General features: G+C 39.7%; 1 protein-coding gene across 8 annotated transcripts in view; it reads right to left on the bottom strand.

The window, feature by feature from the left end:
- The window catches only part of NTNG1 (netrin G1), a 316,974-nt gene that overhangs the window by 73,541 nt on the left and 225,721 nt on the right, over positions 1-17,712 (bottom strand). For all 8 annotated transcript variants that reach the window (XM_038746005.1, XM_038745999.1, XM_038746002.1 and 5 more), the window contains exons 4-5: positions 14,937-15,109; positions 4,752-4,778 (exon numbers count right to left, since the gene is read on the bottom strand). In XM_038746005.1, the coding sequence (XP_038601933.1) occupies positions 4,752-4,778; positions 14,937-15,109 (200 nt within the window). The remainder of the gene's footprint in view (positions 1-4,751; positions 4,779-14,936; positions 15,110-17,712) is intronic.

The following is a 17,712-nucleotide window of genomic DNA, read 5'->3' as shown; positions in this document are numbered from 1 at the left end:
AAACCATGAAGATTCTTCTCTCTGCCTGAGGGGTCAGCTCAAGCACCGTAGTGGACTGCAGAAGCTACCCTGGGCTTCGAAACATTTTGAGGAAAAATTTCTTATTGATGCTCTGCATACCCCCACCTAGACGAGCATGACTTCACTTAATTTATCTGTGCTTCAATTTTCTCATCTGTAAAGTGGGGATTTCCTACGTACTCTGCCTCCTGTTCAGACTGTCAACCCCATGTGGGACAGGGGCTGTACCCAACCTGATTATCTTGTTTCTACCCCATTGCTTGGTAAATAGTAAATGCTTAACAAATATTACAATTTTCTTTGTTACTTGACATCATTGTTAGTATTATTACTATTATTATTATCCAGGTATTCCCAGGCATTCCTGTCTCATGAAGATCATGAAGTGTCTCCTTGAGGTGTGTTTAGCTTTAGATAGTCACCTTGATGATGAAGAAGGTGATTTCCATGGTTCTCCACGGTGACAACCACGTGGAAGATCAATAATGCCCAGAGGTCAGCACATGCTGAGAAAGCATTCTGTGTTCATTTCTTAACATGTTAATTAGGAAGAAAGAATTTATGATTGGTGATTTAAGGGGGATCACCAGTGGTCAAGAGACCACTGGTCTTTGAATCTTTAAAGATTGGTGGATCTGTTACAGAAAGATTTCCTGAAGGGTAGTGAGTATTGATGGAGATTGGTGGATCTGTTACAGAAAGATTTTCTGAAGAGTAGTGAGTATTTTTGGGGAGGCTGGGGACAAGTTTGGTGAATGCCCATTCAAAAAACTATTTCTGGTTATAGAGGCACTTAAGTCACAATGTTCATTCAGTGTCAGGATAAACACGCAAAGACTGCATTAGCATTAAAACAATTCACAGAAACACGAAATGGATTTAGGACAAGGACTAACGTGTCTATGATTCAACAGACACCAAAATGAATTTTACCTGTGGCTTTAAATGTCCTTCTTGCTCTTTCACAAACCCAACACAAAATTAATGCCCTGCACCACAGTCAGCCATTAAGCTGAACTAGCACAGCGTCTTTGTTACATTATAATAAAATCTAATTAGTTTTAGGGTCATTCAAATGACCATTTATTTTTAGAGATTTAGACATATTGCAAAGACTACACACACACACACACACACACACATACACACACTGTACACAGGATCTTTATGAATAACTCAACATGGTTATTCATTAGTACTTGGGTAAAAGAATGATTAACCCTATTTCTCTATTCACGATTCATGTTTCTCTGAAAAATCAAGACCAGACAAAAATATTTTTGATGCACTGTAGAAAACAAGATCTTTAGTGACTAAGGTTTTCAAATATAAAAAAAAATCCTAAACTCCCTTGACAGGCTGATGGTTCACTGCAGGTAGCACTTATGTCATTAAAGATTACAGACAATTAGATCACATCAGAAAATGACTGTTAACTTCCTGGTGGCAAATGCTAGTTAGAGAAGAACTTGGGAAAAATGAAATGTTTGTAAGTGAATTTCTGCTACAAGTTGCATGGAGCTAGGGGAACTGAAAGATATAGCTCACCTAACTATCCTCTTTATTGGACTATTTGCTAAGCTTGAATAACATCTTGTCAGGGTTTCTCTATTTAGAACCTTTAAAATGATAATGTATTACTGGGTCTGTGATCTATAACTTTGTTTCAGCGGCTATTCCAAAAAATAATATTTTTATTTTAAATCACCAATTTTTATTTTTGTTCAAAGTTGGTTTTTCTTGATTGCATATTGCCAACTCAGAAGCTGACCTGTATCTAAACTCTGATTCATCTGCAGCCAGCAGGATTCAGAGATGATAATCGCCCACACGAAGTGATTTGCACTTCACATCAATCCTTCTCATATCTAATTATACACTTTATAACACACTGTTTAGGCTAATTAGTGAAATTGTGCTTTGCAGGACTAAGGATCATATAATGTAGGTTAAAAGGTAGTTATTTTTAACGGCAGAAATCCAGTACAAATGTTTCTTTTTGAGAATCAGTGAAAACAATGTAAATTTCCCTAATTACAATTTCACAATGAATATTCCGTGAAACAAACTAGAGTAAGGCTTAATCCTACTGGATGAACTGTCTTCAATCTCAGACAGTTTGAAGTGTCTTTGGGACTCATTCAACTGCTCACTGAGTCTTTGGGACTCATTCAAATCACCAGGATATTTCTTGGTGGGGGTCAAAAATGTTGAAAAGATCAGTATTTGACTCAAATAATCAAATAAAATGATAAAATCTATTAGCTAATTGACAACAGCAGGTACAAAATGACTTCAGTGGGAAATATGTTTCATTTTTCTTTTGCGGTCGTTCAGAAAGGATGACCACTTTTTCTATGCATTTTGTTACCCAATGATTCGGTGTTTTAATTTAAGATTATTCCATATTGATTCAATAGGACACAAAACTATACCTGAGATAGGTCAAAAATTCTAAATTCTAATTATTTTTCCACAAGCATGCTTTGATAATTAACCACATGGCTGTTAACTGGTAGTGCATTGCTAATGTATTTGCACCCATCAATTACCTCCTTTTGAGTTAGGAAAAACAACCCTGTTTTAGTGCCAAATTCTTCCCATATCCTCCCAGTCTTCCTCTCCTTCCAGCTTTAACAGTGAGGTGCCTTGAAAATATACTGCCTTTGGATAGGAAAAAATATCCACAAGTGCAAATACCGTCATCCTGAACAAATAAATGAAGGAAAATGCTTAAACCATTAAAGCAGGGAGAATATCAAATGCATTAAAGGTTTTAATATACCTACTGTAGTCCTGTTCCCTTTAGAAACAGGGAGCATCCAGGTTATTTTAAAATGCACCTTTTCATCTTGCCATCCTCACATTAGTCTATTGTGAAAAGGAGGGACAGTAGCGAGTGAATGACATTGAGAGAATGGACATTAGCTGGCGTTGAAGAGAAGACTTTGTACGAATCAGCCGGAGTTACAAACTTTAGCATCTTATAGGAGTTAATGTTCCTAGGTGCCTGATTATGATGGCTCATAAGCTTTTTAAAGGTCACACAATGCATCCTTTCAGGTCACTGTGGATTAAAAAGAGACCTGAAATTCCCAATGAGGTAATTAAAAAGGCCGACATCTGCTGATGCTCAGGAATGGGGGATGTGGTGAAGACAGCTGTATGGAATGTAGAGGAGCAGCACAACCAGAGTTCATGCAATACAAAACTAGCACCAATGGCACGACAATCGAGCACCAAAGATCTACTTTTTCCACATGTCCATTTCTGAAATTCAACCATCTGATTCTCCATACTGAAAGTTCTTAATTCCTGTTTTCCTTTTGGTTCTTTTGAGGAAAAAGAAGGTTAATATAAATGCAGTTGTCAAAGTCTGAAAGCTGTATATCACTCTCGATGTAAATACGGGAGAAGATGTTAAAATAGAATGATTAAAGCTATTGCAGTTATAAGCTTTCATTTGCAAACTGACGTTGACATTGTAAGTAACCACAATGATGCATAATTCAAGTGGATGCTGTGATGTTAACCTGGTATTTAAATAAACATGGACATGAAAACTCCTATTAACGAAAAGTGATAGCATTTTGTCATATAAGTGATTACAAAACAGTAGCTAGGTGTATTTATGTAAAGAAGGTTAGTTTATCCATCAAAAGACCTGATTATGCATTTATAAAATGCAAAAAGGTGTGCTTTAATCCAAATTACTGGAGTGTTGCTATTAATCCTGATGCCAGGATTGTACATCTGCTGCTGTTGTTTAAATTGTTTTGATCTTATGGCAAGACAGAGTCTATGCAAAGCTAAGGCTACGGGGAACAGTATTTCTTCATTTGCAGTGGCTTATTTTAGCTACCTTGGCCCTTTTATTATCAGTTCTACTTCCCTGGCTATCAACTCCATCCAGGAATAAGACACAGAATGTTTGAAATGCATCAGAGTATGTTTGGAAAAATTAATTCTTCCTTCAAAAAACATTATTCTTCTAGCATTAAGATGTTTCAATTTTTTTTAAAGTCACCCACTGAGTTTTCATTTTGCATTTGAAAATATCCTTCAAAAATAAATGAATTGAATCAAATAATTGGTGGGGAATTAAATGGATTGTTTTAACCATTTTTCGTCTCTTGCTTTTCAAGAGCTTAGACACTGAATCCCACAATGTCTAAGACATTCATAAAATGTGTTAGACTACCCCTCCTGGCTCCAGAGTATTTTTGTTTTTTCAAAGAACAATCCTGAGGTTTCAGTGAGCTGGCCTATTCATCCAGAATTACCTAAGTGGTTAATGTTAAAAAAATAAAAATCTCCCTTCTGAAAGTTACATGGAGAATCCCATATGTAATCTCATGTAGCTCCTTTAAGGCCAAAGAGTGTGTTCATGTGTTTGTTTTAAGTGTTAGGAAATAAGAATGTCTACAAAACCACAAAATAGTGTAGAATCTTTTTCTCTTGAATTACCTGAATATTACAATTCTCCAGCCAGGCCACTCACAAATTGGAAAACAACAGAATAGGTATGAAACTGTCTTGCACAGCTGAGTTATATATAATTATTCAATTTGGTCTTACTCTCATGTATATACTACAGGGAAAGCCAATTATCATGAAGAATATTTCAAGAAAACATTATCTTACATCAGAAGTGGATTCTGGGAAAGCAGATCTGAGGAATCAAACAATAAAGCAAAGCTATTTGTGATTTGTTTATGTTTTCTACTTACTACCAATACTGGAAATACTAGGAATACCTAGAGAGAAAGAAAACAAAAATCCCATTAGCCATTCATTACTGTATAACCAGAAACCTTTAACATTTTATGTCAAAAATTCAGAAACCAATTTCCTAACAATTTTCAGATACTGGTTCAAAGATTAATCAAGTCTAAGCACAGGGATAGGCCAAACAGCATGACTATCAGCATTTAGAATATTTAGACTTTAGCACATTTTAGAATTTCAGCAATTCTACTGGCTCTGTTGCAATGCACTTTCCCAAATGCCTAGTACACTGTGCTGCACTCAGTAAGCGATCAATAAATATCATTGATGGATTCGAGCTCCTGGGGTCAGATCTGAAAGTGGGGAACAGGTTAGTTTCAGTTTTTGTCACTAAAATGGAGACAGGACAGATTTCTCAGATGACTCTGTAGTTTCTGCACCTGTATGATACCATGATGCCAGGCCCTTTGCTGATTCCACACAGGTACTGAGTAAAACATTTCCTACCCATTTTGCTTGGTGCTTATACAAATATTTTAATACAAGTAATATATATTTTTAATGGATTACAAGTAGAATGGGTGAGTAGTTGAAAATTATTTGGGACTTTATTTGATTAACGGTATGTAATCATCATTTTTGCTCCTCTTTGACTTGTCATATAGGTGGATGAAGCTATAGAATAGAAAGTTAATTGAGCAGAATGAAACAAGAGCACATTAGGCTGCTCATATTGATCACACACTTCATTGATTTTTCAGCTTTCACTTCAGTTCTCAAGTAGCATAAAGGAGGTTGACCAGCTTTCGAGTCAACTGGTCTTTGTTCAAATTTTTGCATTATTATTTACTGCATCTGTTTTTTTAATGGCATTTATTAAGCACTTACTATGTGCAAAGCACTGTTCTAAGAGCTGGGGAGGTTACAAGGTGATCAGGTTGTCCCACAGGGGACTCACAGTCTTAATGCCCATTTTACAGATGAGGTCACTGAGGCACAGAGAAGTTAAGTGACTTGCCCAGAGTCACACAGCTGACAATTGGAGGAGCCGGGGTTTGAATCCATCACCTCTGACTCCAAAGCCCGTGCTCTTTCCACTGAGCCACGCTGCTTCTCTGAAAACTTATTTTGTGCAGAGCACTGTACTGTTTGGTGGGGAAAGGAGGGAGGATAATAATTCAGACACTGTACCTGGTCCATAAAAGGCATACAATATAAACCTTGGGCAGGAAATCCCCATGCTTGTTAACCAGAGAAATGTGTGATAATTTAATGACACTCCAGATGGCACCACAATTCTAAATCACTAATAAAATTACTAATGTTTGTTCACTACCTCTTAAATGATTGACAGTCCCAGTTGTCCTGATGATAGCTTATAGCTTAGGGTATGTGTCACATGCATATGTTTGAAATTATTTCTTGAATTTTTTTCATTTCTTTGGTCTTTCACAATTTTTTATCTTGATGGAAAGGGCTACATGATATGAAACGATTTTGGTGCACTGGTAAGGATAGGTAATTCATAAAATCTAATACAGAGTTGTCTTTCCTAGTCATAGAAAATACCATTCATGGTCAAATTCATCTATGAGGACATGTGTGGCTGAAAGAGTCAATAGCAGGATCCACAGTCCCAATCACATTGTTCACATGCAGAAACTGTCCTGTGTTATCATCAATCGTATTTATTGAGCGCTTACTATGTGCAGAGCACTGTACTAAGCGCTTGGGAAGTACAAATTGGCAACATATAGAGACAGTCCCTAGCCAACAGTGGGCTCACAGTCTAAAAGGGGGAGACAGAGAACAAAACCAAACATACTAACAAAATAAAATAAATAGAATAGATACATACAAGTAAAATAGAGTAATAAATATGTACAAACATATATACATACGTTATGTTATGTTATGTTGAATGTCTTCAGTGCCTGCAACTGCTTTCTCTTTTGCTGCCTTTTCTCTCATTCTGAACCAAGCTTTAGCTTGAAAGGAGTCACTCCTTCCCTAATAGAAGTGTGTCAAGCTAGTATATCCTCTGTCATTGATTCCCCCAGTTTTCAGCTGGGATGCTGCATTGTCTGAGGCTTAGGTTTACAACCCATACAATATAACACTAAAAATGATTTTCTTTATTACTACTCAAACTAAGTTGCCAATTTTCCTCACATGTATTTTCAGTTTTTGTTCTTTTGAAACATATTTAAGCCCTATGGGACCTTGGTATACACAATGACGATCCTATTGATATCTAAGTCACTGGTTCAACAGTCTGCCGATCTCTAATTGCTTACAGTGGTCAGATGTCAACACAAATGCATGAGCTCATAATTGCAAAACAATGTACAACTTCTGATATCACAAACACTACACCTTACACCTTCATCTCCGAATGGGTACAAGATAAGTGTGCAGCTTTCTTATCTGTGACTCCCATGGTAAATGAAAACTTTCTGGGAAACCTTTGCTTGGATTTTTCCAAATAAATAGTTTATGATCTGCTCCTTCCACACCCTTCACTGATTGGCTTCTCCAGGTCAGATCAGGTTGGTGGGAAAATCTGCTTCTTGAGATTCAAATGCCAGTGATGCAGTCCTCTCAGGTTTTGGTTCAGTCTCTCATCCTATCCCAACTGGATTACTGCATCAGCCTCCTCTTTGATCTCCCATCCTCCTGTCTCTCTCCACTTCAGTCTATACTTCATGCTGCTGCCCGGATCACCTCTGTGCAGAAATGCTCTGGGCATGTTACTCCCCTCCTCAAAAATCTCCAGTGGCTACCAGTCAACCTACGCATCAGGCAAAAACTCCTCACTCTTGGCTTCAAGGCTGTCTATCACCTCACCCCCTCCTACCTCACCTCCTTTCTCTCTACAGCCCAGCCTGCACCCTCCGCTCCTCAGCCGCTAACCTCCTCACTGTGCCTCATTCTCGCCTGTCCCACCATCAACCCCTGACCCACATCCTCCCCCTGGCCTGGAATACCCTCCCTCCACACATCCTCCAAGCTAGTTCTCTTCCTCCCTTCCAAAGCCCTACTGAGAGCTCACCTCCTCCAGGAGGCCTTCCTAGACTGAGCCCCCTTTTTCCTCTACCCCTCCCCATCCCCCCCACCCTATCTCCTTCCCCTCCCCACAGCACCTGTATATATGTTTGTACAGATTCATTACTCTATTTATTTTACTTGTACATATTTACTATTCTATTTATTTTTTTAATGATGTGCTTCTAGCTTTACTTCCATTTATTCTGATGACCTGACACCTGTCCACATATTTTGTTTTGTTGTCTGTCTCCCCCTTCTAGACTGTGAGCCTGTTGTTGGGTAGCAACCATCTTCCCAAGTGCTTAGTACAGTGTTCTGCACACAGTAAGCACTCAATAAATATGACAATGAATGAATGAATGACTGTGGAAGGGTGGGTACAGTGGGCACTCAATAACCACTTCTCATAGGTGCCTCTTATGGCAGCAGGTTTATTTGTTTGTTTGTTTTTTCCCAGGCATCCTAACAGGATGCAATCACTGGAGTTTGGGGTGAAAGGGAAAGAGACATTTTTCTCCCCTTGTAAGTGGTAGAGTTTTGATGTCTTTTAAGGGGATGGAAAATAGCAAATATTATTTTCTCCTGGAATTTTAATCTGCCTCTCCATGAATCCCCACAAAAAAACTTGGATAGGATCCTGATCTATTACTGCTTCCTCCCCCATCCCACTACCAATGCTAAAACTGAGCTGTAGAACACTAGAGAAAAGGAATAATCACATTCTAAAACTGTCTTTAAAACAGTAGATATTTCGAGAATTCAGCATACATGAGGATTGTTGCCTGTGAAGTTGGATCGGTTTCATGATACTCATTCCTTATCTCAGCCTCTGAGGTCTACCCTCTCCACCTATCCCAAACTATTGTGCCTCTTCAGGTCTCCCTAACAATCTTACCTTTCCTTCCCTAGGTGTAAAGATTAGCTTTTGTTGATTAGAGAGACTCCTGTTATAGCAAGACTCAACTCCAGTGCCCTCTTCACAAAATAAGCACTTAATAAATATGATTGAATTGAATGGTCCTTCCATTGTCCTCATCCCCAGTCCTGGTTTATTTCCTTAGTTAGCTTTTTACTCTTCTGTACTCATTCAGGTGAACATTCTTGGAAATCCCAAACCCACTGTTTTAAATTCCCCTCTCAAGTTATTACACTGCCTTTTCTTCAGTTCAGTACTACTTGACTCCATCACCCATAGTCAATACTTACAATTCCAGCTCAACTCCCTTCTGGAACATCCATTGTCTTCACTCCATCCCTTTCTAACACGCTGGTGATTTTAATGACTAGTCTGTTGGCAAGATTGAAGCCATCAGTTTTGTATTTCCCCAAAGGCCAGCTTTGCCTAAAGGTCTTCTGGCCTCTACTCTGGTTACAGAGGTACACAAAAACACCAGGCATGGTCCTGAACTGAGATGGTAGATAGAGAACTGAAGAGCATCTAACAAATTGCCATGTGCAGTGTTGGGTCGGTGTAGGGAAGAACTCCATGGAGAGGGTGATTCTCATATTACAGTTCATTGAAATCTTTAAAGATAGAGTTGGGATGATTTTGTTACATGTCTCATTGAGACAGGAGACTGGACTAGATGAACTCTGAGGTCCTTTTCATCTCTGTTATTCTCCAGTAGGCAGGATTTGAAAAGAGCCTCTGGCAAAATACCAAACACCTTGCACAATTCCACATTTTTGCTGAATAGAGTTATAAAATATTAATCTGATGAGCTAGCCCAAAATTTTTTCCTCAAACACAAAAATAAATTGAATATCCTCACCAAATTGGGGTTTTTCATCTTTTGTAGGCTCATTCTTTCTGCCTGTTGGGAATTTTATCATAATTTTATGCCCCCATACTCACAGTTTGTTATTTGGTCCATTACTCTATTTAACTTGACAAAATTTCAGTTCCTGGGCTACTCATTTTTAGGGTTTGATTCCTCACAGCTGCTGCTTTGAAGTTTCTGATAACACTGGTAAGTGTTTCAACTCATGATTCCACTGTGGCACACCATCCTGCTTTTCCTAAATAGCTTTTCATTGGATCTGAACTGTTTCAAGCCAGTTTCCTCATTACCCTGGCTTTTGTAAGCAGCTCATCAGCTCAATTTACCAATAGAGATTATCTATTCTGGGTGCCTTCCCTTTTGTCCCTATCATATTAGAGTCTATTTCTCCACTGTTGAGCTTGGGACATGGGTCCAGACTACTGTTAATGGCAATTGAAGCCATTGTGTGATGCCCATAACATGGAGGAGATGAACAATCTTACTGAGCCATTATTATCCATTATTTTCTTTCTGTGGTGCCATATGGTTGTAAAGTCCAAGTGGATAGTTCTCCACCAACATGAACTGGATCAGAGACACAATATGGTATCATCTCCAATGCAAAGACATGAATAACTGCCAGTTATATCCTTGTGCTAATTAACCCATAACACCAATGTCCAACTCCTTACTCCCTGATCTCAGACACCACACAAATTGTTCTAACAAGAGAGATGCCATGAGACAGAGTCTTGATTTTAATTACTCTAAAAAACATATCCACAAAAGGGCTCCACTTCCTCTCAGTCAACTCTTCCCAAGGTCTCCTACAATTTAAATTTATCCTCTTCTCTCTACTGAGACTGTGCTTACTGGATTTCAGATGGCTGTCTTCTGGTAAACTCTAATGATCTGTTCTCTGTCCTAATCATTCTTGAATCTTTAGCTGCTTTTAAGATGATTGACATTCCTCTCCTCTTTTTGGCCTTGGCTTAGCTGATGCAGTCATCTCCTGGTTTTCACTCTATCCATCCATCTGAAGAGTCATGTACTTTACTTATGTTTGTTTATATATTTATTTATTTGAACTTTTAGGGAAGAATCCCACCTAGGAGAGATGTTTTCAAGGAGAAAGCAATGATTTTTTTCTTCTATATCTGAATTAGGGGTGGGAGACTTGGCCAGGCTTTTAGCATATTCATTCAGTTTTTAAAAAATTATTATCGTTATTATTATTATTATTACTATTATTACACCACCTCCTGTACTACTAATAATTATGGTATTTTGTAAGCAATTACTATGTGCCAAGCACTCTGCTAAGCACTGGGATAGGAACAGTGCAATCAGATCAGACACAGTTCCTGTCCTACAAAGGACTCATAGTCTAAGTAGATGGGAGGCTAGGTATTTAAACTGAGGCATAGAGATATTAAGTGATTTGCCAAGCGGCAGATGGCAGATCCAGGATTAGAACCCACGTCCTTTGAGTCCCAGGCCCATGCTCTTTCCACTAGGCCATACTAGTCATAATTATAGTAGTAGGGGTAAAAGTAATGTTATTTTAGCACTCACTGGGTGCAATGCACTGTGGTAAGCACTTGGGAAAATGCAGACATACAAAGCTTAAAGGAGAAGTTGACCTCATTCAAATGAGAAGCAGCATGGCCTAATAATAATAATAATAATGGCATTTGTTAAGCACTTACTATGTGCAAAGCACTGTTCTAAGCGCTGGGGAGGTTACAAGGTGATCAGGTTGTCCCCCAGGGGGCTCACAGTCTTAATCCCCATTTTACAGATGAGGTAACTGAGGCCCAGAGAAGTCAAGTGACTTGCCCAAAGTCACACAGCTGATATTTGGGGGAGCCGGGATTTGAACCCATGACCTCTGACTCCAATGCCTGGGCTCTTTCCACTGAGCCATGCTGCTTCTCTAGTGGAAGGAGCATAGACCTAGGAGTCAGAGGAACTGGATTTTAATCCTGGCTCCATTAGTGATCTGCTGTGACCTTGGGGATGTTATTTAACATCTTCGTGCCTCAATTTCCTCATCTGTAAAATGGGAATTAAATCCTACTCCCTCCTTTAGACAGGGAGCCCCACGTGGGAAAGGGACTGTGTCCAACGTGATTATCTTGTATCCACCTCAGTGTTAAGAACTGTGTTTAACAAATAGTAAGTGCTTACCAAGTACCATAATTATACATTTTTGACTGCTGGTGATATTACTCATCACCATTCCCTTATCTTTCCTATCACTATTGATAATACCACTATCCACCCCATCTCACAACCTTGTAAACTTGACATTATCTTCGACTCATCTTTCTCATTCAACACACCTATTCGATGTATCACCATATCCTGTCAGTTCTACCTTCACGTCGCTAAAAGTTTCTCTTTTCTCTCCATTGAAACTGCTACTATGCTAATCCAAGCACTTATCATAACCAACCTTGACTATTGCATCCTCCTCCTCACTGATCTCTCTACCCGCTCCAGTCCTCATTATACTATCTGGATAATTTTTCTAAAAATGTTTAGTACGCATCTCCCAACTCCTCTGCAACCTCCAGTGGTTGCCCATCCAGCCCTGCATCAAAGAGAAACTCCTTACCATCAGTTTGAAAGCATTCAATCAGCTTGCCTCTTCTGTCTCACCTCACTGATTTCCTACTACAACCCAGCTTGCAAACTTTGCTCCCCTAGCACTGTGACTCACTCTGCTTCAATTTTATTTATCTCATCTCCAATCCATTTCCCTCTGATCTGGAACTATCACGCTCTCCAAATGCACCTGATTACCACTTTTCCTACCTTCAAAGCCTTGTTAAAATTCCATCCTCTCCAAGAGGCCTTTCTATTCAAGCCCTCTTTTCCCCAACTTCCTCTCCATTCTGTGTTACCTATGCACTTGGCTCTGTACCTTTTAAGCATAATGATATTCATAGCACTTACTTGCATATCTGTAATTTATTTATTAATATAAATATTTGTCTCCCTCCCTAGACTATAAGCTCCTTTTGGGTAGGGATTGTGTCTAGCAACTCTGTTGTATTGTACTCAACCACTTAGTACAGTGCTCTACACTCACTAAATGCTCATTAAATACTATTGATTAATTAATGCTGCTTTAAATAAGCTCTAGTGACAAGTAGCTCTAAAGACTATTACATTAAATTTAGTAAATGGAGGGTTTGTAGAGAAATTCCAAGAGAAGAATAGGAGAAAGATAAAATGAGAAGACAGGTGTGAAAGTGCTGTGAGTTTTTAGGAAGAACGAGTCAATGTTATAGCCAATAGACTGCTAACACGTTATGGGCAAGGAACATGTCTGCTAATTCTGTTGTATTGTACTCTCTCGAGAGCTTAATATAGTGCTTTGAGCATAATAAGCACTCAATAAATATGATTGATGGAAAGGGACATTCATAACCAAACTAGAAGAGGTTAGAAGTGTGACATTTGCCTCCTCCAAAATCTCTTTAGCTACTTGTTTTAATACTCTTAATTTTTGATTGTTCACTTTTATACATTTATTCCTATTGTTTGTAATTCCTTCCTGCACACTCTAGATTTCTGTCTCTTCTACTTAGATGATGAGCCACTTGTGGGTTAGGGACTGTGGCTGAATCATCAATCTATTCCAACACTTAGTATAATAATAATAATAGTATTTGTTAAGTGTTATGTACCAAGAACTGTTCTAAGTGCTGGAGTAGACATAAGGTAATCAGGTTGTCCCACATGGGACTCACAGTCTTAATCTCCATTTTACAGATGAGGTAACAGACACAGAGAAGTTAAGTGACTTGACAAAAGTCACACAGCCGGTAAGTGGCAGAGCTGGGATTAGAACCATGACCTCTGGCTCCCAAGCCCGTGCTCTTTCCATGCTGCTTCTCTATAAAATGCTCAGTATAGTATAGTGCTCAGTCCAGAGTAAATGCTTACCCAATGCCAGCATAATTTACAATGATTAATTTATATATTTTCTCACGCTTCAAGGATGTCAATTAATTTGTTAGTTTGTTTCAAATATCTCATGTCTCCCCCTTTGGATTGAAAATCCCTTGAGGAAAGGAAACATGTATTTTACATCATCTATGCTCTGCAAATGGTGAGTGCTCAGTAGGTATTGTTGGTGCTTATCCTGGCTAGAAGCATCTGTGTCAAATAAACACCTATCTCTTATATACTTAATCCTCAAGTTGTTCTTATTAAAAAAAAATAGATCCATTGCTCCTGGCACCCATATCCACTGCTCTCAGCTCCCATGTCCACTGCCCCTAGCTCTCACCTCCATTCATTCATTCGTATTCATTGAGTGCTTACTGTGTGCAAAACCCTGTACTAAGCACTTGGGACAGTCAGACACATTCTCTGCCCACAAGGAGCTCACAGTCCAGAGGGGGAGACAGACATTTGTATAGATAAATAACAGGTATATACATATGTGCTGTGGGGCTGAGAGGGAGGAAGAATGAAGGGAGCAAGTCAGGGTGACACAGAAGGGAGTGGGAGAATAGGAGAGGAGGGTTTAATCAGGGAAGGTCTTGGAGGAGATATGTCTTCAATAGGGCTTTGAAATGGGGGAGAGCAATTATCTGTCTGATATGAGGAGGGAGGGCATTCCAGACCAGAGGTAGGATGTGGGCGAGAGTTCAGCAGCGAGATACATGAGAGTGAGGTACAGTGAGAAGGTTAGCATTAAAGGAGAGAAGTGTGCAGGCTGTGTTGTAGTTAAAGGGTAGCGAGATGAGGTAGGAGGGGGCAAGGTGATTGAATGCTTTAAAGCCAAGGGTGAGGAGTTTTTGTTTGTTGCAGAGGTGGATGGGAAATCAATGGGGTTTCTTGAGGAGTGGGGAAACGGTCTGAGGGTTTTGGAAGAAAAATAATCCGGGCAACAGAGTGGAGTATGGCCTAGAGGTGGAAGAGATGGGGGCAAGGAGTCAGCAAAGAGGCTGATACAATAATCAACTCTGCCGCTCCCAACTCTACTGCCCTCATTCCCTCTGCACCCAGCTCCCATCTTCACTGCTCATGTAGTCCTCCTTAAAGTCTGCAGTGATAATCCATTGAGGTTGAAGACTATTTTCTTAACAGACAGGATTCAGATAGGAGGGATGGGGAGTGGTGATGGGATCCAGGAGCAGAAGTTATGGAAGTGGAGGGTGATGGAGAGGGCAGCTGGGGGCAGTGGAAATGGAAGTGGAGACAAGGCAAGGTGCAAGGAACTAGTAAAGGAAATGATGGTTTGCCCGGTGAAATCATTAGTTGATCCAGAGTGCCTTTGCCAGTGAGTGCTAGCTCATTTGTCCCTGACACACAAACATTCAAATCTAACAGTGATCTACGAGGAAATGTACTCACAGGTATTTGCAGTGCCTTTTGGGATGGGCAGATAGGAGCCAGGACTCCATGGACGACCGTGATAGTTCTTCTTGCATCGCCCACAATCTGGGCCTGTAGTATTGTGCTCACATTCACAAGACAATTTACTGTTGTCAAAGACACAGACAGTGGCATGAAGATTACACTTGCACCTAGGGAAGAAGAGACAAGGATGTCATCTTAAGGGAAGACTTGATCTTAACCTGTCATGATCCTAGTAAATCATCACTTAACTAATCAGTAACTAATCCATTTGGTCTCAGTTTGCTTGGCAGGAGGAGAGGTTTTTCTTTAAAAAAAAAAGTATATTTAAAAATCAAGCATTTCTAAATAGTTTTTTTGAACCCCTTGAGGGTTTTTTATTTCATGGCAACTTACTCTACACTTGGAAAATATAATAGGTATAGTTTATAATCATCTGGGCAATGATGATCCTATTAAACTCAATTCTACTTAGAGGTGTTTTTATACTCATGAGGTTACCATTCCAGACACTTGATGTGTTTTCCTCTCTAGTGTGTCCATGTTGTCACACAGAATTCTAAATTCACTCTTTGGATCCTATTTCTGGCAAAGGAGATGATTGTCCAGATCTCTTGGGAGCCAGCCAAATTCCTCTGAAAGAAATTGTTTACCACGCTGGAAGGGAAACTTAAGTGTTGCATGAGTTTGGAAGGCCTCGAGCAAAGGTCCTGCCATTTATGTCTGTGGTTAAGGTTATATAAGGTTAGGTGATATATGGGAGACAACAATAGAATATGCCATTTCCACCAGAATGTATTACCAGATCAAACCTCCCTGAATATAAAAGCTGCATATGTGTTGAGACAGCAGGTCAGAAACTGCTCCATCCCAAGGTCTAGCCAAGTGCAGAGGGATCAATTGGAAGGGCACAGACCTAGAAGTCTGAGAACCTGAGACCTAATCCAGGTTAGTGGCTCCTGATGTGTGACCCTAGGAAAGTCACCGCACTATTCAGTGCCTCAGTTTCCCCATCTGTAAAATGGGGATTCAATACCTATTCTCCTTGCAGGACAGGGACTGCATCCAAACTGATAAATTTGTATCTATCCCAGTGCTTAATGCAGAGCTTGGCTTATTGTAAGCTTAACAAATGTCACAGTCATTATTATCATAAATCTTAATTGACAGAATTTTAGTGATGGAGGATAAGCGTATCACCTGTTTAAATAGATGTACACATATAAAATTCCACACACTATTGTGCTTTCCCAAGTACTACTGTGTGTGTATGTGCAAATGTATTCAATTATTCATTTAATGGCATTTACTGAGTGCTTACTGTTCGCAGAGCACTGTACTAAACACTTGGAAAAGTACAAAACACCAGAATTGGTGGATGTATCCCTGCTCACAAGGAGCTTATAATCTACAGGGAGAGTTAGACATTAAAATAGACTAGGAATCCGGAAAATAGCCGGGAATAATAATTTTTACAAAAGTATTCTGGGGCTGGAGTGAATATCAAAGTATTTAAGGGATATACTGCCAAGTTCATAGTCAATGCAGAGGGAAGGGTGGATAGGGGAAATAAAGGGTTTAGTCTTGGAAGGCTCTTGGATGAAATGTGATTTTAGGAGTGTTTTGAAGGTGGCTAGAGTGATGGAGTGTTATATTTGAAGGGGGAGGGAGTTCCAGGCCTGAGGTAGAACATGGGCAAGGGATCAGTGGCAGGATAGATGAGATCAAGGATAGATGTGAGCCCCATGTGGGACAGGAGCTGTGCCCAACATGATTAATTTGAATAATTATTAATGATTAGTCTACCCTAGCACTAATAACAGTGCTTGATGCAAAGTAAGTGCTTAACAAATGCCATTGTAATCATCAAAGGGTAAGTTGATGTTAGAGGAGTGAGCATTGTGTTGTGTTGTGCTGTGTTGTAGTAAGAAATCAGAGAAGTAAAGTAGGAGGGAAAGAGCTGATTGTGTGCCTTACAGCTGATGGTAAGGAGTTTCTATTTAATATAGAAGGTGGGTAAGGCAACCACTGGAGGTCCTTGAGGAGTAGGGAGATAAGGTCTGAATGTTATTTCAGAATAATGATCTGGGCATTAGAGTGAAGTATGGACTGGATTGGGAAGAGATAGGATGCAGACAATTCAGCAATGAGGTGGATGCAGTAGTCAAGGCAGGAAACTATGAGCTCTTGGATCAACATGGTAAGCAGTCTGGATGGAGAGGAAATGAGGATTCTAGAGATGTTGTGAAGGTAGCATCAACAGGATTTTGTGACACACTGAATGTGTGTATTGGATGAGAATGATGAGATGGGTATAATTCCAGGGCTATGGGCTTGTGATACAGGGAGGATGGCACTGCTGTCTATAGGGATCAGAAAGTCAGGAGGAGCACAGAGTTTAGGTGGGAAGATGAGAAATTCTGTTTTGAACACTTTAGGTTTGAGGTGACAGTGTGACATCCAGTAGAGATGTCCTGGAGCTCAGAGGAGATTGCAGAGAAGAAGAGAGGATGGAGGTCAGAGCTGGAGAGGTAGGTTAGAGAATCATCCATGTAAAGATGGTGGTTGAAGCCATAGGAGCTAATGCGTTGTCCAAGAGAATGGGTTTAGAAGTAGAAGGGAACACACAACTGAGCCTTTAGGGACCCCCACAGTTAGAGGGTGGAAGGCAGGGGAGGAACCTGTGAAAGAGACTGAGAAGAAGCAGAGGGAGAAATAGGAGGAGAACCAAGAGAGGACAATTTTAGTGAAGCCAAGGTTAGTTAAGGTTTTC

Source organism: Tachyglossus aculeatus, chromosome 4, assembly GCF_015852505.1.
Source record: "Tachyglossus aculeatus isolate mTacAcu1 chromosome 4, mTacAcu1.pri, whole genome shotgun sequence".
Lineage (NCBI taxonomy): Eukaryota > Metazoa > Chordata > Mammalia > Monotremata > Tachyglossidae > Tachyglossus > Tachyglossus aculeatus.
This window is presented reverse-complemented; position numbering and strand designations above follow the sequence as displayed.